This window comes from Gossypium arboreum, chromosome 12 (assembly GCF_025698485.1).
Source record: "Gossypium arboreum isolate Shixiya-1 chromosome 12, ASM2569848v2, whole genome shotgun sequence".
In the NCBI taxonomy this organism is placed as follows: Eukaryota; Viridiplantae; Streptophyta; class Magnoliopsida; order Malvales; family Malvaceae; genus Gossypium; species Gossypium arboreum.
The window spans coordinates 117,403,307-117,425,124 of record NC_069081.1 but is presented as its reverse complement, the minus strand read 5'-3'; the positions used below and the strand labels follow the sequence as shown (position 1 = coordinate 117,425,124).

General features: G+C 30.7%; 1 protein-coding gene across 1 annotated transcript; it reads left to right on the top strand.

The window, feature by feature from the left end:
• Positions 1-5,367: 5,367 nt before the first annotated feature.
• LOC108455999 (uncharacterized protein At4g00950-like) lies at positions 5,368-7,360 on the top strand. The gene is made up of 2 exons (XM_017754590.2): positions 5,368-6,126; positions 7,007-7,360. The coding sequence occupies exons 1-2, from the start codon at positions 5,542-5,544 to the stop codon at positions 7,082-7,084; spliced, it is 663 nt and encodes a 220-aa protein (XP_017610079.1). The 5' UTR covers positions 5,368-5,541; the 3' UTR covers positions 7,085-7,360.
• The last annotated feature ends 14,458 nt before the right edge of the window (positions 7,361-21,818 follow it).

The following is a 21,818-nucleotide window of genomic DNA, read 5'->3' as shown; positions in this document are numbered from 1 at the left end:
ATTAAGATCCGCTAATTTTCCCTAAAACTAGACTTACTTATCTTATTACCATAAAATTTTCAGAATTTTTGGTTTAGCCAATAAATACAGTTTATTCTTTAAAGTTGCCCCTGTTCTGCTATCTGACAGTTCCGACCCTTCTTCACTAAGAATTAATTATCTCATCGTACGAGATTCAGATGATGTTCCCGCTTATTTCTATTGAAAATATACTCTTTAAGGATTTTAAACATAAAATTTAATCCCTTAATTATTTTTCTCCAATTTTTTTATGATTTTACAAAGTCAGAACAGGGGAACCCGAAATCATTCTGACCTTGTCTCACAAAAGTTATTGTATCTCATGATTTACAATTCCATTGCTTACATAATTTATTTTATAAGAAACTAGACTCAATAAGCTTTAATTTTATATTTTATTCATCCTCTAATTCGATTTATACAATTTTTTGTGATTTTTCAAAGTTAAACTACTGCTGCTGCCCAAAACAGTTTTAGTGCAAAATGTAGATTTCCATTTTACCCTAAATTTCACAATTCATACAATTCAGTCCTTGCTCAATTAACCCCTCAATTAAGATAATTTTCTCAATTAATAATTTTTCTAGACATTATAAGTTATTTCATAACTATTGAAATTTAGAATTTCCACATAAAACTCTAACTTCAAACTCTTTTACAATTTAGGTCCCAAACATTCACTTCCTATTCAATTCTTTCAATAAAATCAGCATATAAACAATTTAAAGCTCTAATTCTATGTCAAATCATCAAATACTTCCAGCACATATTCATAGAAACTTTCAATTTCTTTCATAGAATCAAAAACTAATGAATTCAACAAATGGACCAAGTTGTAAAAGTCAAAAAAACACAAAAATTTCAAGAATTAGTCAAGAATTGAACTTAATTGCAGTAAAAATATGAAGAATCAGCTTAAGGGAACTCTTCCATGGTGTTTTTGCTGATGAGACTGCAGAAAAATAAAGAGAAATCTAGATAATTCCACTTTAGTCCTAGCTTTATTAAGTAAATTTTGCAATTTTCTAATTTTGCCCTTATTTTCTTGGTGATTTCATGCTCTTGCCGTCCATCCCAAATAGACCTTGGGTCTATTTCCCTCTTAAACCCTCTTTCTTTTATCATTTAAGCTATTTAATTATTTCTCACAATTTTGCATTTGATACAATTTAGTCCTTTTTGTTCAATTAGCTATCAGTACTTTAAAATTTCTTGACGAAACTTTAATACTAACTTATTAACACTCCATAAATATTTATAAAAATATTTATGGCTCGATTTAAAATTTCCGAGGTCTCGATACTTCGTTTTCAATTCTAATTATTTTAATATATATATTTTTTTGTACATTTCACTATGTCAAAATTTTTCCTAACTTCACATTTAACTTATACTCACTAAATTAATAATATTTTCTACTCATTTGTCGGATTTAATGATCTCGAATTACTGTTCCGACACCACTGAAAATTAGGCTGTTACACTGTAGCCCATTCCTAACCCATAAAAATAAAAATAATAGATTTCAACATACTCAAACTCACATCTTCCTATATTAATAAGTAATATAATTACATAGGTAGTTACCATTTGGACCATCTTCATAAAATAAAATAGATCTTTGCCATATTTGATTATTGCCAATATCACAAGTTTTGAGTTCCAATCCAGAATTTAACATAAAATCAAATAAAATCTCGTTTTTAGTTATTCCATCAAGCTCACATTAATTTCACTAAATCTCCCAATGCTTCAACCACAAGGCTTTAACTAATTCCTACTTAAAAAGTCGTTACTTGTTAATTATGTTCCATCACCAATTGTTCCCTTTAAGTTTAATCGAGGAACCCATTGTTCCCTTTAAGTTTAATCGAGTTGAAATTTAACCGATGAAATCAAGTTAAGTTGAGTTTAATTTAATTAATTATTTGAATGTTTGAATTTAAATTAAATTTGTTAATAAAATCTCAATATTATTGACAAAAATTCATGTTTTGAGTCTTTGAATATTCAAATTTAAAATTTAATATGCATGATTGCCACACATGGTCGATATTTCATTGGCAAAATTTTGGGAAACTTTAATTATGCCTCTCATATTATTTAAGATTTTTAATTAAAAAATTTAATTAAACGTTCCAAATATTTTGAAAATTAACCCTAAAATTTTTGGAATTTTAAATTAGACTCCTAATTTTTTTTTGAAAATTTTAGATAAGTCCTCTCAAAATTTAATGGCACATTCCGCAGTTGTCGCCTTGTGTGGATCTCCAATCCCCTATGTATCGTTGTCATGTCATGAGATTAATTTGAATTATTCTGATTCTTAATCTGATTAGTACTTTATTATTATTCATACATATATTTATATTTATATTTATAATTGTATTATATTTATACTTGTAAATTCCCTAAAAATTAAATTAGATTTGATGGGTGTATAGCACCGCTAGAGGCTAATGTAGGGGGGACCAACATGCCAACCTAATTCAATGTTGATATGAGAGGGATATATTTATAAGAGAATAAGAATAAATATGGTCATCTGTAGAAAGGTATGGGCGAAAAAGAAATATACATAAATATTGGACCCCAAAAATTATAAACCCATGCATGCATGGCATGGACTAAAAGGCAAATACTACAAGATGTGATATACCAAAAAGATCATAACTGTAGCTGTTTGACCCTCTGATGGTGAGATCAATGTCATCGTCGGAAAAACGCTTTTGCATACGTCTCACTCGCATTTCAAGATAAATACCAGTACCACGTACGTATTGGTGTTAATAGAAATTTGGTCTATTTGTTCTCTCAGTCCCTTCACTCATCGCACTTCTGAAATTTAGTGTTTGTAGTTTTTTATAATTCAGGAATTTAATGGATATTTTTTACAATATTATCCATTGGATTTCAATTATTAAATTAAAAGAATAAACGAATTAAATTACTAGTATTGAAAAATAAAATTACTAAATTTCAAATATGTGAAAAGCTTAGGGACTTGAAAAATAATAAGACCTAATAGTTTTTAAACGTTCAAGTTTTTGGCACCTGAACTTGGCAACATTTCCTAACTTGGGTCCCTAAAGTATTTTTTATCCATATTAGTTCTAGAATTTAACAACTTTTCTAATTTTAATCCATGTGATAACGTGACACTCTAAAATTATATCACTTTATCAATTTTTTTTAATATAAATTTAATATTTTTTTAGATGTCGATATTATTACATGAGTCGAAACCGTGAAAAATTATCAAAATCAAGGACTAATGTGAAAGAAAATATTTCAAACCTGATGCTTACAACGGGTTTAACCATTATTTTATTTATGTCATTAGACATTCGAATATTTCTACCAATATTCATAATTGTTTTTCATGTAATGTCATTTTTCTATCGATTTTTTAATTATTTCTCAAGATATTGTATCCATTAAGTACATGATTATCAAAAGTCTAAATTTGCCAAGCCACCTTGAACTACCAATTTGCAAAATTCTAAAAGAAGGCCCTAAAGTCTGCTGACTCACAATAAACCCCCCACCCCCCAAAAAAATTGCTTTCATGTAGGGTAAAGATCACGTTAGTAATTTAATAATCACTTTTTTTTTAAATAAAAAATAATTTACATTCCGGTCAGGTGACCCAACCCATTTAAAAAGTAAAATGATTTAGGTAAAAATAGAGGCTCAAAAATTAGATTTGGGCTAAAAAATAAAACTTGTTTTCTAAACAGGTCGAGTCTCATGTAAGTTTTTTTAGCCCAACCCTGGCTCGACTTGAATTTACAAAAAAAAAACTGCTGCTTTTTCCTATTATTTTCCTTGTTTTGCTGTTGTTTTGTTTCACTATTATATATATTACTACTATTTTATTGTTATTATTTTAGATATTATATAACTATTATTTTATTGTTAATTTTATTACTATTTTAAAAATATTTACTTATTAAATTATATCTATTTTAATATTATTTAATTATAAATAAATTTATTAATTTATTATTAATTTATATTTTTAAATATATTTAATTAATAGAACAAATCAGATGGAACTTAAATTTTAACACTTCTATTCAAATTAGTTACGGACAAAATTTTAAATGTATTTTAACTCAAATCCAAACTTAAAATTATATCGAGGAACGACCTGACACATCTTCAAATAATATTGTTTTTTTTTTTTTTTATGAACAAAATACTGTCGTCGTTAGGTAAAGATGAGTCGAAAATTTATTCTCTGACGCAGTAAAGTCGCCATCATATCAACAACATGCCTTAATTAATTTTTTTAAAATCTTTTTTGTCTTCTTTAGGAAAGAAAATAGTTCGGAATATTCAAAATATCCGGCTCTTTATAGTTTTTGCACACCTTTTGACCCCCCCAACATTTTGCTTTTAATTTATTTTATTAATTATATTTATTCTTCTAATGACATTATTCTTATATTTATTATATTTATATAAAGGAATAAAGGGGAGTTTTTGGACCGTTTTGTGATTTGAATGACGTGTATTATAACTTGACCTTATGCCTTAAACTTACTTTAACAACTAGCTTAAGCTAAGGTGACTTTTCCAAAGATATCGATCTCAATTTCTTAAACTAATCAATGACTAATGATTTTACCCATTCCATCAATCAAAGCCCCCCAAGATTTTTCTATATGTGGAACCAAAGGGATTTTCGTTATATTTTCTTGGTTAAATTATACTTTTGATTTATTTACTTTTCCAATTTTGAAATTTAATCAATCTTTTCTAATTTCAATTTTTTTCCTTTTCTTTTATTTAATCAAAGTTGAATTAATAACATCTATTTAATATTTAAAGGTGTTATTTAAAAACTAAAGATTGATAGAATATATTAAAATTTAATGAAAATAAATTATCATTATTATCAGCCTCATTGAAGCCAGAACATTATGGAAAATTTTCATTGTGCTCTTCAAATTTTTGAATATTTTAATTAAGTCTTTCAAAATTTTTAGAATTTTTAATTAGATCATCCAAGAAAATTAAAAATCCTCTTTAATCCTCTCAAATTTTAAAAAAAAATTAAAACCCACAATTTGTTTTTAATATTTCAATAAGTCAAATAATTTTAGTTAGACTCTCTAATTTTTTCGAAAATTTTAATGAGGTGCCTCAAAACTTAGTGGCACATCCTGTCATTAAATTGAATATTAATTTTTAAATCAAACATGTTACTAAATTCGAGGAAGAAAAAGTAGGGACTAATTTCAAATATCCAAAACCTACAGAGGCTAAGAGCAGAATTAAACCTATTTTCACAACATCCGAACCGGTAAAAATAGAACCTTGGCATTTTCTCGTGTATATGAAGCGCCAGGAGCGTTAGCTCACATTCATCGGCACCTACTTTACCCACTCTTTTTTTTTTTTTTTTGTTCTCTCTATAAACTTTGAAACCCATTTTATAAATCTAAAGAACTTGTTACTATTTTACTGTGTTTGAAAACGTTTTCTGATTTGATCAGTTTTTTAGAGGAAAAAATGGGGTCCGTGGCAGAGTTCGAAAGTGAAACAACCCATACACCAAAGCTTTTACTATATTCGTTTCCAAGTAAGGCGGCGGAAGAGCCGCCAGGTATCGCGACGCCGCCGATCCATACCTCAGCTTCGATTCCATTCCAGTGGGAGGAAGCGCCAGGGAAGCCTAGGTCTTGTCCCGCCGCTGAAAGTCAACCAAAGCCACATACTGCAAGATGCTTGGAACTGCCTCCGAGGTTGTTAGCCGAGGCTAAGGTTGCTAACATGCCGTCTCCAACGACTGTCTTGGACTGGCCTGATTCGGGTCGGGTTGTGTCTCGTACCTTGTCGTTTCGGAAAGGCGGGTCTTTTAGGAGCCCTGATAACAAGAGGTTGAGTAAGGAGAAAGTTCTGTTCGGGTCGAGTCGGTGGGGGAGTTTTAGAAAAGCTGGACGAGTTGTTCAGGGAAGTAGTTTTGACTCTTCAGATCCTCCGATGGTTAACGGCCGTGATGGTGGCGGAAGTGGCGGCGGTACGCAGGTGAAGATCACGAGAGTTAGGCGGAAAGGGAGCCTGTTGAGCCTTACTCAAGCTAGGTCACACGTATTGGTAAGTACCCGAAACCAGTACTTCATTCACTGATTAATGAATATCCTTGAAATAAAATTACGTTTTATGCAATATTTTAATATTTAAAAATCCACATTAAATTAAACATAAAATATAACTAAACCAAATCGAATTTTTATATAATTTTAGATCATTTCATATTTTATATTCATGTTTAAAAAGTGAAAAATTGAAATTGCAATGATTGTGAATATTTAAATACATTAAATATTGTCTAAAAACCCTAAGAATCCATAGATAAACTTATCATATAATGCATTTAGATTGTTACCTGTTACTGTTGAAACTGATAATTTGATCATGCTATTCACAATAGTACTACTTATTGCCATTATCTACCAAATTAATTAATAAGCATTTAAGAACCCATTTTCAACCCCAACGTAATTCAAAGGAATGTTCTTCGGACAAGATTAGTTATTACTCTTATATTAGGTTTAAAACTTTTCTCGATAAAATTATTTTCGATTTAAAGATTTGGGGTAATAATTAGTAGTAAAAATTATATAAAAATAAAATTTTACTATTATTGAATTAGATTAATAATTAAATTAAGAATCGATTAATATATCTATTTGAATATATGAATTAAATTTAAAATTTTAATATTATTACCAAACCTGTAATAAATTCCTTCATCGATTACCTCTAAAAATTAGTGGCTAGAATCTGTCTAAAAAAAACTATTAAAACAATATTCCCACATGAGTTTTGAAAATATGCAGTCTTAGGGTAGGAAATTATGCTAATAGATATACTTTTTATTATACATTGACTTCTTATTTTCTATACTACATACATGATGTTCATTATTACACGTTCTCTAATTGTGCAAGACACTGTTATGTAATAACTGCAGGCAAGCATTTATGAAAGCTTTAAGCAAGTGGTCCCATGGAGACGTGGAGAAGGGAAAATGAAGAAGAAGGGCTCCTGAACTCATTACCCACCGTTTGATCTTGTGAGATTAGATCAGTCTAACTCTTGTATAGGGAAAAAAAGAAAGAACATATACGTTATATTATATTATATTATATTTCAGGGTATTTTACAATATATTCTGTTTGGTCAAATTTCATGTAATAATGAATAGTTTAGAACCCTAAGCGGCTAAGCCTTCTTCACACAGTACAGTGTGAGGTTCATTTGGCTTTTCTGTTCCTCATAAATCATTTGATATAAAGCATTAATGGAAACAATTTGTTACGACAAATATTTAAGGTTTTGGTGTGCGTATATCTATATATATATATATGAAATTTCGAGAGCAGGACCAAGTTGAGAATTTTGTTTAGGGATCAACATAAAATTATAAAATTTTAAGGGTAAAGATAAAATGTGTTAAAAATTTAAAATTAAAGGCATAATTTTCAAATTTAGTCATTAATATTTATTTTTTCAGTTAAATTTGATCTTCAACCTTCAAGAAAAGTCATATTTGACGTCAACATTTAAGAAAGAGTTGAATTGTTAATATGACAATTCACATAGCAATCAACATATACTTCAAGCTATTTTTTTTTAAATTTTAAGTTCTTGGTTGGCATGATATATAAGATAAATATCATGTCAATATAAAATACACGTAGACTATCATGCGTGTTTTAATTCATATTTTAGTTTAAAAAGTGATTTCAGTCTTTTCTAAAAGTTAAAACTAAATTTAACTAAAAAAATAATGAACAAATTAACAAAAATGTAAACATTAAAAGTTAAATTTAACATTTTTCTAAATGAAATTATATTAATTTTTAAATGTATTAAAATACATTTCTTTTCATTTAATCAAAGTTGAAAAGAAATAAATTGAATATTTTAGTATTTGAGAGGAGCTATAAAACAAATATATCCATTAACGCTAAGCAAGGTCAAGCCCCTACCTATGCTTTTGTTTGAGAGCATTGATGGTTTAGCCTATTAATCGATTTAGTTGATGTCACAAGTTAATCAAACATTAATTTAATTGAGAAATAATTTTAAAAATAATCTATATAAAAGAATAATCTAAACTCGTAATTAATATGAGACTTTGAATTTAGTACGTGACTATTCTCAAAAGTCTAAGAATTATTTCGTTTGATTTTTAAAAATATTTTTATTTTCATTTTTATTATTTTTTAAAATTGAAGAATACATTTATCAAATAGAAATAAAATTTTATTTTTAATAATGAAAACATGTTTGGTTATTTTTTATATAATAAATACATGAGAAATAAAATAAAATAATTATACATTTATTTTCAACATTTCCGTTTTGAAAAAAAACATTTTTAAAATTTTCAGCCCAATCACATTTATTTCCAACAATGGTTGGGACTCGACGTATACATAGAGGGAAAGGTAGCTATGGTGAATGGAATAATGACACAAAAATAAAAATTCTTAGTAATCGACTTTGACACTCAAAGGCAGCCTTTAGCTTTGGTGGACATCTCAGTCAAATCCAGAAGTAGCAGCAGTTCAACTCCTCTCCTTCTCTTCCACCTTCATCACTATCTTTATTAGTTAAAAGCAAGCTCCATGATAAAGTACAAAGACATGAATAGTTTCATAAAGTATACACGCAAAAACATATATACCTATACATATAATGGCTACCAATACTTCATGCCATGAGTGTATATTGGAGCATGCACAACGAACCAACCCTTGTCTCTTTATCATTTTATTTTCTTAATTATCCCATGCATATTTATCACATTGGAGCAGTCTTCTTATACTTATTATCCTCATATAATATATATATTGTCTATTTCTTCATGCAATAATGGAAACCCTTGAAGGTCGCAATATGCTAAAAATCATTTGATATTAATGTTAAAAAAATAAATAAAGTCGATTAAGTCTTAATTTAATTGATATCGGTATTGTTACTAGTGCAGGAGAACGTGAGTTCGAATACGCTAAAGCACATTATCCTCCTATTTAAGGATAAAGAAGAGATTATGGACAATTCTAAGTATTGTATAAAAAAACAAATATGATAAAAATTTATAATAAGATTAATGTGAAAAAGAAAAGAAACAAACCAATAACGACAACACTTGATTGATTATGTTATCAATTATATATTTTATATAAAATTATATAATGATAAAATTCACCCTACTCCAATGGAATTATATATATACATAATTTATTATTCTTGTTTTTCCATATTAAATCTGACTGATACAATGGTTAATTTCACCCTATCATTAATTTTAAGCTTCTTAATGCACATAATTTGGTACCTAAATTTGACACATATTTTTAATATGGTACTTTTTTTTGGTTCAATGTGGTCCTTAGATTTAACAAAAGTTATACATTTTAGTACTTGAAGGTAATAATATTAATTTTAGTGTTTAATTCAGGTTTTAGAGTAAATTTGATAAAAATTCATAATTAGTTATTAAATCAACTCTAAAACCCAAATTAAATCACATTAATTGAATCGTATTTGACAAAGTAAATGTAAAATTAAACAAATTGACAATTGACACTAATTTTATTCTATTAACAAATAATGAAAAAATCAAGCCTAATAATATTAATAATTAAATTTCACCAGATTAACCCTAAAATCTAAATTAAATGCTAAAAAGTTAATACTGTTATCTTTTAGTATCAAAATATATAACTTTTGTCAAACATAAATGCCAAATTGAATAAAAATAACACAAGTAACTCATTAAAAATATGTCGAACTAAAATACCAAATAATATATTAAATCTTATTATCAATTTCACCCCTCCAAATCAACTTTAGCTACTTTTCATTAGCCAATATTTCTTCCTCAAAAATCTGATCGGCAAAGTCACTTATATAATCAAATCTAACAATTTGCACATTTAAAAAAAAAATTATTACTTTTTTTTATATGAGTGTAGTATCAACAATTTTTTATTTTTGTTTTTATATAATGTATAAAACTATTCATAGTCACTCCTCAACCCTTAAATAAAAAGATAATGCGTTTCAGTATACTTAAACCTACATCCTCTAATACTGATAACAATATTAAAACTCAATCTGCTTTTAAACATTCTTTTTAAAAGCATTGTAAAGTTGAAAGAATTGAATGGAAACCTGAATGTTCAAAAGAAATAGCAGTATATACTGTATAAAGTATAATAATAGTATTATATAGCCGGAATTTTATGAAGATAACATAAATGGAAGCATCTTAATAACTTTGCAATATTGGGGTTTTGTTCAAAGTAAAAAGCAGTCAAATTCAGCTGCCTTTTCTCCTAACTTTAGGAAAAAATTGAAGATGCGTAGGATATCCATTATCATCCGTGATAAGGTCTAAGGATATGGGAATTTGAAAAGGTGGTATATTTTTTATTTAACTTTACTGATTTGATATTCCAAACATAGACTATAAATTTTAGATTTTGGTTTAAAATGTTATGTGCAAAAGAATTAGCTTGAATTGAGATAATATACTGTAATGGCCAATTTTTGGTCCAAACAAACAATCAAAAAATAAAATCCACATAACCAAATTTTAAGTTCATTTACAATGTTAAATAGCTCAAAAATCAAAACTACCCAATTACAATAACTAAACCTACCTAAACTCTATACAAAAAACCAGCCCAAATTAGAACTACCCAAACCTAAGCAATTTTCAGCAAAGAAAAGTGGTGATGAACCCTAGCCGTCACCCCACCTTGGCCACCTACGCCACTACCAGTTGTCTGCCACCAGCACACCCACTTGCCTCCACCACTCTATACCTGCAAAAGAAACAAAAAAAAGGACAACAAAGAAAAACACCAAAAAATAAAATTCTTTGTATTTTTTCTTTGGATTTTGGGCTATATAAAAGCCCTATGTTCCTTATGTCATGGGAAAGGGGGGAATCGATTGTATTTTAGAGAGAATAGATTGTATTAGAGGGGGTTGTATTACAGAGATTTTTGGGAGAAATCAAAAGGATAAAACAAGTTCAAAAGGTGTTTGTCCTTATTTTTATTTATTTATTTTTTTGATCTTCTTTCTATTCGTTTGTTTTATCTATTTTACAAATATTTTTATCAAAAAAAAACTTGCAAAAAAAATATAAAAAAGGGAAAGAGGGAAGGAACTTACCGGTGTTCAGTTTTCCAACATCGTGGACGATCGAGGAAGCCACCGCCGAAGATCGGTGGCCAGAAACCGATTGGATTCTTGAGTTCTAGGGTGCTTCTCATTAATTTTTGAAGGTTTTTGGGTCGTTTTAACCCCAAATCCGGGCTCTACTCGAGAAGAGAAGCGAAAAAAGGCCTCGGAAGATTTTTCGGCCACTGTGGACGGCGGCGCCGCCGTCGGTGACCGGTGACCGGTGACCGGCGTGACGGTTGATGGCCGGTCCGATGACCGGAGGAGGGGAAGGGTTGAGAGAGTTGAGAGCCTTCTCTCTATTTTGAAAAATGAATGTAGGGTGGTAGGGTGATGTTTTAACTCTTTTTTTGTTTTTTTGTTTTTAAAAAAAAAAGGTTTTTTTTTATGATAAAAAAAAAGAAAAGAAAATAAAGTATGGTTTTAATTAATAATAAAACAAAATAGTACGAGGAAGTAGTTTTAATTAACAATAAAACAAAATAGTATGGGGAAATAATTTTAATTAACAATAAAACAAAATAGCATGGGAGTGTTTTTGATTAATAATAAAACAAAGTAACATGGGGGGAGTGGGATCAGCTTTTTGCTTGGGACCATGCATGTTACCTTTAATTGGGTAATTTACGCAATTGGTCTCCTCCTTTGTGCTAACCTTCAATCGGGTCATATTTAAGTTTTTTATATTATTTTAAATTGGCCCTGCAGTCTGTGTGCTATTTCAATTTGCCCCCTTTGCGCGGTATTTTAAGATTTGGGGCATTTTTAATTTTAGATCTCGGACATTTATACGCAATTAATTTTAGCCCAAAATTTTGTTTCAATAATTTGTTTTACTTGTAAGTTATCTCTTGGATTTTGTTTCTTCTCTCAATTAAGTTTCAGTTATTCTTTTTACAATAAACATGTTTCTACATATTATTTTGATTTCATACTTTTGTAATTATTATTTTTCTCTTTTCTTTTTTTTTTTTACGTGCATACCTGTTTATATGAAATAACTTTATATTATTATTACTACTATATGTATATATTTATAATATTACTAATAGTTTATTTTTACATTATTATGTATATACCATGTAAATATTTTAATATTATATTATGTATACATTTTATATATATATATATATATATATCTTTTAATATTGTATTTTATTGTTTTGCATATGCCCTAATATTATATCGTTTATATATATTTTTTATTTCCCATATTATCTTACTTTATATATTTTTAACTATATCATGTATATGCTACTACTATATATCTATTTATGTAGTATTATTAATAGTTGTTTCTAATATTATGATTATTTCTAATATGTATATATTATGTATTTACCTTTAATATTATATATTGTATATTTCTAATACTATTACGTTATTACTACTATTATATTATTATTATATTTTTACCCATTACTCTTTAAATACACTTATTTTACCTTTTACTCTTCACTCACTATATATATTGTCTATGTAACGTCCCCCCTACCCGAGACCGTTGCCGGAGTCAAGCAGGAGACATTACAAAACTTATCTTAGCACTTAAACAGTTTTCGTAGTAAACTATCCATCTGCGTCACAGTCGCTAAAAAAATCATATCTCGAGTTACGAAACTCGAAATCCAATTCCGTAAATTTTCCCTGAAACTAGACTCATATATCTACTTACTAATTTTTTTCTAAAATTTTTGGTCAGGCCAATTAGTACAGTTTATTATAAGAAGTCTCCCCTGTTTCAGGGTTCAGCTACTCTGACCCTTGTGCACTTCGAATCAAATTTCTTCCTGTACAGAAATCCAATGACTATTCCATTTGTTTCAATTAAAAATAGACTCAATAATGAATCCATACATATAAAGTTTGAGTCCTAATTCTTAATACACAATTTATGGTGAATTTCTAAAGTCAGAACAGGGAATCCAGAAATTGTTCTAACCCTGTTTCACCAAAACGTAAATATCTCATAAAATACAACTCTTTTACCAATTTTGTTTCTTCCATATAAAAATAGATTCATTAAGCTTCAATTACATATTTTATTCATCATCTAATTCACTTTATACTATTTTTGGTATATTTTCAAAGTTGGACTACTGTTACTGTCCAAATCTGTTTTAGTATAAAATGTTGATAACTAAGTTTATAACATCTTCATTTCTTCTTTCTACAACATTTACCAACAATTCCTCTTATTACTCTTCACTAACATATCAAAACATACCATTCTTAAGGTTTTGGTAACATTTACAAAACATACCAAAATATCATTTAACAACTTAGATACTTTCAATATAACCAAAAGACATCCTAGGTACAATGCCATTTTCCAAAAGATAGAAACTTCACCAATTTGAGTTTGGGGATCGCTTGTATCTTTGAGTCCTTATATTTTCAGATACCTAGCCTCATGCGACGAAACAAACCGTCGCTGAGAATACTCTCAGTGGTATTTCCATAAACAATAGCTTAATCAACTTTAAAACATGGTAATTCAAACACATTATTGCTATTATTTAATATCAATCAAGACTTTAATAACCTTTACTTTATTTACCCTTATTAACATAACTCGGATACTAACGGATACACGGATCCAACCCACACTCGGGATAAGCACATAGTGCTTCATCGGAACAAATCCGAACTTTAACATTATAGTACACAAAGTACTTCATCGGAACAAATCCGAACTTTAACGAAGAGTCGACACATAGTGTCTCATCGACTCAATGTCGGAATATCCCAATACTTCCAATTCCTATGACATGTCAACTATATCCGACTAGCCCGACACTCGTTAATAGGGTATTCAAAATCACATTCATTTCAATATGGTAAAAATACTTACCTCATTCACATTTTCATACAATATAAATATCAAATATAGCAATAACGATTAAGCTCGGTTTATAGAAATACAAACCACTATTTATCGAATTTAATCGATATCTTCGTTCACTTTCTCTTTTCCCTTCTTTGATGACGTATCCGGTGCTACGTTTGCTACTAACAATCATACAATTAAAAATCATCAATATACTAATTCATAAAACACATTTTCACTTTCTATCAAACTTTTACAAAATTCCAATTTCGTCCTTTTTCCATTACTAATCTTTTTTTCTTTAACTTAAGCTTCATATTCTCTTTTAATCAACTCATTAACAATTTCTAACTCATAAAATTCATTATAAAACATAAATTTTGAGCTCTATTCAACTTAATCCCTATTTAAACCTAACTTAGAATTCTTTTAATAAATCACTCAATTTTCACTTCTAACTTCAATTCCTATCAATTTAACCCATAAAACCTCAATTTATTCAACTAAATCAATATCTAAAATTTTCTATTTTATTCATTTTAACCTCATACATGTAGAACTTTGAATTAGGCATCCATAAACATAAAAATCATAAGAAAATGAGCTAAAACAACTTACCAATTAAACTTTAGGGCCTTAATCCTCAAATTTCCTTTTCTTTTCTTTCTTTCTTTCCTTCTTTCTTTCTCACGTTTGCTCTCTGTAACTCTTTCTATGTTTCTTTACTCATTATTATTTATTCATTATACTATATTATATTATTATTAACCTATAAAAAATAAATTAACATGTGTAATAGCTATAACATAAAATATCTTATAGCTATTACACATATATACCAACTATTACACATGTTATATCATACATTCACACACATGGCACTTAGGGTCTAATTGCTAGATTAGTCCCTTTTACTTCTTTAATCTATAATTAAACTTTTATTCCTTATGCAATTTAATCCTTTAAACTAAATTCAAGCTACTTCACTTAATTAAACACTAAATAACCATTCAACTATAATTCATAAATACTTCTAATAAATATTCATGAATAAATTTCACGAAATAAAGACTCAAGACTCAATTTCCGATACCGTAACTTTCGGTTCATTACAATTCTCTCCCCTTAATAAATTTCGTCCTCGAAATTTACCGAAAAGAGATGGGGTATTGAGATCTCATCGTTTCTTCGGTTCCCATGTAGCTTCTTCAACACTGTGACTTCGCCATAGCACTTTTACTAAAGGAATACGTTTATTACGTAATTCTTTTACCTCTCGTGCTAGAATCTCAACCGGTTCTTCTTCATACGATAAGTCGGTCGAATCTCTACATTCTCGGTCGTAATAACATGTGAAGGATCCGATCGATATCTTCTTAGCATAGAAACATGGAAGACATCGTGCATTTTCGTAGTTCGGAGGTAAGGCCAATCGATACGCCATCGGTCCAATTCTCTCAATAACTTCGTAAGGCCCAATAAAACGAGGACTTAATTTTCCTTTTGACCAAATCTTAGAATTTTCTTCCAAGGTGAAACCTTTAAAATACTTTATCCCCGATCGAGTATTCAATATCCCGTCGTTTCAAATCAGCATACGATTTACGTCTATCAAAAGTAGTTTTCAATCTTTCCGAATTTTCTTAATCAGTACTTTCCGTTTCTTGAACCAATTCAGTCCAATCATCTTCTTCTCATTCGATTCATCCAACATACGGTGATCGGCATCTTCGTCCATACAAAGCCTCATACGGTGCCATCAGATACTTGATCGAAACTATTATTATACACAAATTCGCTAATGACAAATAAGATTCCAGTTAGACTCAAAATCAATCATACAGAGCTTGAAGCATATCTTCTAAAATTTGTATTACCCGCTCAGATTGACCATCGATCGTGGATGAAAAGTCGTACTAAAATGAAGTCGAAAATCAAAGATTCATGTAATTGCTTCCAAAACCTTGACGTAAACCTTGGATCTCTGTCAGAAATTATTGATTTTGGAATACCATGTAATCTAATGATTTCCCGAACATAAACCTCAGCAAGTTTCTTTAACGACCAATCGGTTCTCACAGCTAAGAAATGAGCTGACTTCGTAAGTCGATCAACTATTACCCAAATAGCATTCTTTTTACTTGTAGACATCGGTAATCCCGTCACAAAGTCCATCGTTATTCGGTCCCATTTCCATTCAGGAATATTGATGGGTTGAAGTAATCCCGATGGAACTTGATGTTCTGCCTTTACTCGTTGACAAGTCAAACACTTTGCCACATATTCAGTTATATCCTTTTTCATTCCCGACCACCAATACAATTCACGCAAATCACGATACATTTTCATACCTCCAGGATGAAATGCAAATGGACTATTATGAGCTTCTCAAGAATTAACTCTTTCAACTCGTAATTATTCGAATGCAAAGTCGATTCTCAAATCTTAAATGACCATTTCCATCAATGCTAAAATTTTCGTTTGTACCATTCGAATCATCTTTCTTTTCTTTAACAACTTATCATCTTCTAACTGTGCTGATCCGATTCGATCAAACATTACGGCTTTATTCTTAATTCACCAAAAGGCTTCCATCTTCATGATACTAAGTTGTGCAAACATTACTCGTAATTCAATCGCAGCTTTTCTACAAAGTCGTCGGCTACTACATTAGCCTTCCTGGATGATAGTCTATGACACAATCATAGTCTTTTAGAAGCTCTATCCAACGCCTTTGTCTCGATTCAAATCTTTTGTGAAAGTAGATACTTCAAACTTTTATGATCCAGATAAACATAGCACTTTTCACCATAAAGATAGTGCCTCCAAATCTTCAAGGCAAAAATTACAATTGCTAATTCTAAATCATGAGTTGGATAGTTGCGTTCATGCGGTTTCGATTGCCGTGAAGCATAAGCAATGACTTTCCGCTCGCATCAAGACACATCCCATCCACTCAATGAAGCATCACCAGACACTACAAAATCTCTTTCGATTCGGTAAAGTCAACACCGTGCCTCTGTTAACATTCGTTTTAATGCTTCAAAACTTTTCTCGACATTGCTCATTCCAAACAAATGGAATATTTTTCAGTAGTAGCTTGGTCATCGGTAAGGCTATCTTTGAAAATCCGTTGACGAATCTTCGATAGTAACCACCAATCCGAGAAAACTTCGTACCTCGATACATTCTTAGGAACTTTCCACCGAATAACCGCTTCAATCTTCTTTGGATCCACTCTAATTCCATCCACGATACGACATGACCAAGAAACACAACTTCGATAACCGAATTCACACTTGCTCAATTTTCCGTACAATTGCTTTTCTCGTAGTATTTGCAAAACAATCGGAGATGTTGCTCATGATCTTTTTCGACTTGGAATACACCAAAATATCGTCGATAAAAACTACTACGAACCGATCCAAGTATGGTTGAAAATCCGATTCATAAGATCCATAAAAGCAGCAGGGCATTTGTCACCCAAATGGCATCACTAAAATTCATAATGCCCATACCTCGCATTTTAATGCCGCTTCAATATGTCGCACTCTTTTACTTTCAACCGATAGTATCCCGACCTTAGATCAATCTTTGAAAATACTGAAGCTCCTTTCAGTTGATCAAACAAATCATCTATTCGGGAAGTGGATACTTGTTCTTGACAATCAATTTGTTGAGTTGTCGATAATCAATGCACAATCGCATCGACCCATCTTTCTTCTTAACAAATAACATTGGAGCTCCCCATGGTGATGTACTAGGTCGTATAAAACCTCTCATCCAATAAGTCTTGCAACTGTACTTTTAATTCCTTTAGCTCAAGAGGTGCCATACTGATGCGGAGGTATCGATCACGGATCTGTACTGGTAGACTTCAATCACAAATTCTACCTCTCGATCGGGGGTAATCCGTAATTCCTCGGGAATACATCGAAAATTCACATACAATCCAAATTTTACTACATCGACTTTCAACCTAATCCGAATTAATCACATATGCTAAGAAAGCATTACAACCTCGATGAAGAAGCTTGCTAGCTTTAATGGTCAAACAATACGAATTGATCCACTAGTCCAATACCATTTACTTCAATTCTATCTTCACTTTCATTCGAACAATAAACTTCTTCTTATAATACTAAAATCACTCCATGTTCGATAACCACCCATTCCCAAAATAACATCAAAGTCGCCAAATGGCATAATCAACAGATCAACAGGAATATTCTATCTTGAATCATTAACGAACATCTTCGACATATATGGTTCACTAAAGTAGTTTGTCCCATGGACTAGACACTTCTATTATAACTTTAGACAATTCAAACTCTAATTTTTTGTCTCAACTACTTTCAGATTAACATATGAATGTGATGACCTGTGGTCTATTAAAGCATAAACGGTGTCTGAATTCAATAAGAATATACCGTCACCACATCGTGAGCATCTTTCTCTTCTCGAGTCCTCACAACATACGCTCGAGCTGGAGCTCTAGCTTCAGATTGTTGTGTAGCACTCTCACTAGTTCTTCTAGTACCACCTCTAGCAAACGAACTACTTCGGCCTGATCCCCGGCCTCTGGAAGCAAATTCAGATCTTTGCACTACTGTCGGTGTTGTTCCAGATATCTTTGGGCAATCTTTAATAAAGTGATCGGTAGCTCCACAACGGAAACAACCTCCAGTCAATTTTCTACACTCCTCTTTGTGTCGGTTTCCACAATGCTCACATATTGGAATTTCAGTATTCTGAACTGGACTTCGGATACTGCCAGTAGACACAGTAGTCTGTCTTTTCCGACCTCGATCACTCCTTTCTGATCGAGAACTAAATCTCCAATTACCTCGTGATTCCTTTGACCGCTTAGGCTGCGGACTTGAACTAACCATTCCGGGACGTTTTTCAGTCGAATGAGCAACTTCAGACTTTTTATCCCTTCCAAGAATTTGTTCAATCATCTTAGCTCTTTCCATTAAATCCGCAAACTCAGTGATTCTAAGAGGCATCAACTGTAGTCTAAATTCATCACGTAATCCTCTTAAAAATCTTTTACATCGGTCGGCTTCAGTCGGTACAAACTCAGTGGCATATCTGCTCAATCTCAGAAATTCTCGTTCATAATCCACTATAAGCATCTCACCTTGTTTCAGTGTTAAGAACTCTTGTCTTTTGTCTTCTATGTACATTTCTCCCAAATACTTATTTTGAAACTCTTTTTGAAAGAAGTCCCAACTTATCTGTTCCTCAAGTACATTCTCAATCACCGATTCCCACCATACTAAAGCTTCCTCTTGCAGTAATGAGACAACACACACTAAGCTTTCTTGTGGTGTACATTCAAGTTGCTTGAACTCTCTTTGTAGTCTTTAACCAATTTTCAGATGAGTCGAATCAATTCCCTTGGCACCCAAAAATTCAGTAGCTCCATATTTTCTCAATTCTTTAATTGGAGCTCTTCGGTAGTAGGGATAGAGGACGTAGCAAGCATAGTTCCTACCGCTTTTGAAGGGCATCGCGATTATTCTAAAGACTTCAGATTGTCACTTCCAACATTCGGTTGATTTCCTCTGGATTCACACTTGGAGTTGCAGACTCGATTCATTCACATTATACGGTTCATCATCTTCACTATACATCTCTTGATCAGTATCTTCAATGCTTTTATCGACATTCTTAATGCTATAAAACAAAAATATTCAACAAACATATCGACATCCAATCCCAACTCAAATTTGACTCAAGAATGGCATGTACCTCTAGATTCCCATTGACATTCGATTTAGTCCTAGAACCGACTAAACCTAAATAGCTCTGATACCAATCAATATTGTAACGTCCCCCCTACCCGAGACCATTGCCGGAGTCAAGCAGGAGACATTACAAAACTTATCTTAGCACTTAAACAGTTTTCGTAGTAAACTATCCATCTGCGTCACAGTCGCTAAAAAAATCATATCTCGAGTTACGAAACTCGAAATCCAATTCTGTAAATTTTCCCTGAAACTGGACTCATATATCTACTTACTAATTTTTTTCTAAAATTTTTGGTCAGGCCAATTAGTACAGTTTATTATAAGAAATCTCCCCTGTTTCAGGGTTCAGCTACTCTGACCCTTGTGCACTTCGAATCAAATTTCTTCCTGTACAGAAATCCAATGACTATTCCATTTGTTTCAATTAAAAATAGATTCAATAATGAATCCATACATATAAAGTTTGAGTCCTAATTCTTAATACACAATTTATGGTGAATTTCTAAAGTCAGAATAGGGAATCCAGAAATTGTTCTAACCCTGTTTCACCAAAACGTAAATATCTCATAAAATACAACTCTTTACCAATTTTGTTTCTTCCATATAAAAATAGATTCATTAAGCTTCAATTACATATTTTATTCATCATCTAATTCACTTTATACTATTTTTGGTATATTTTCAAAGTTGGACTACTGTTACTGTCCAAATCTATTTTAGTATAAAATGTTGATAACTAAGTTTATAACATCTTCATTTCTTCTTTCTACAACATTTACCAACAATTCCTCTTATTACTCTTCACTAACATATCAAAACATACCATTCTTAAGGTTTTGGTAACATTTACAAAACATACCAAAATATCATTTAACAACTTAGATACTTTCAATATAACCAAAAGACATCCTAGGTACAATGCCATTTTCCAAAAGATAGAAACTTCACCAATTTGAGTTTGGGGATCGGCTTGTATCTTTGAGTCCTTATACTTTCAGACCTAGCCTGCAAGACGAAACAAACCGTCGCTGAGAATACTCTCAGTGGTATTTCCATAAACAATAGCTTAATCAACTTTAAAACATGGTAATTCAAACACATTATTGCTATTATTCAATATCAATCAAGACTTTAATAACCTTTACTTTATTTACCCTTATTAACATAACTCGGACACTAACGGATACACGGATCCAACCCACACTCCGGGATAAGCACATAGTGCTTCATCGAACAAATCCGAACTTTAACATTATAGTACACAAAGTACTTCATCGAACAAATCCGAACTTTAACAAAGAGTCGACACATAGTGTCTCATCGACTCAATGTCGGAATATCCCAATACTTCCAATTCCTATGACATGTCAACTATATCCGACTAGCCCGACATCTGTTAATAGGGTATTCAAAATCACATTCATTTCAATATGGTAAAAATACTTACCTCATTCACATTTTCATACAATATAAATATCAAATATAGCAATAACGATTAAGCTCGGTTTATAGAAATACAAACCACTATTTATCGAATTTAATCGATATCTTCGCTTCACTTTCTCTTTTCCTTCTTTGATGACGATCCGTGCTACGCTTGCTACTAACAATCATACAATTAAAATTCATCAATATACTAATTCATAAAACACATTTTCACTTTCTATCAAACTTTTACAAAATTCCAATTTCGTCCTTTTTCCATTACTAATCTTTTTTTCTTTAACTTAAGCTTCATATTCTCTTTTAATCAACTCATTAACAATTTCTAACTCATAAAATTCATTATAAAACATAAATTTTGAGCTCTATTCAACTTAATCCCTATTTAAACCTAACTTAGAATTCTTTTAATAAATCACTCAATTTTCACTTCTAACTTCAATTCCTATCAATTTAACCCATAAAACCTCAATTTATTCAACTAAATCAATATCTAAAATTTTCTATTTTTATTCATTTTAACCTCATACATGTAGAACTTTGAATTA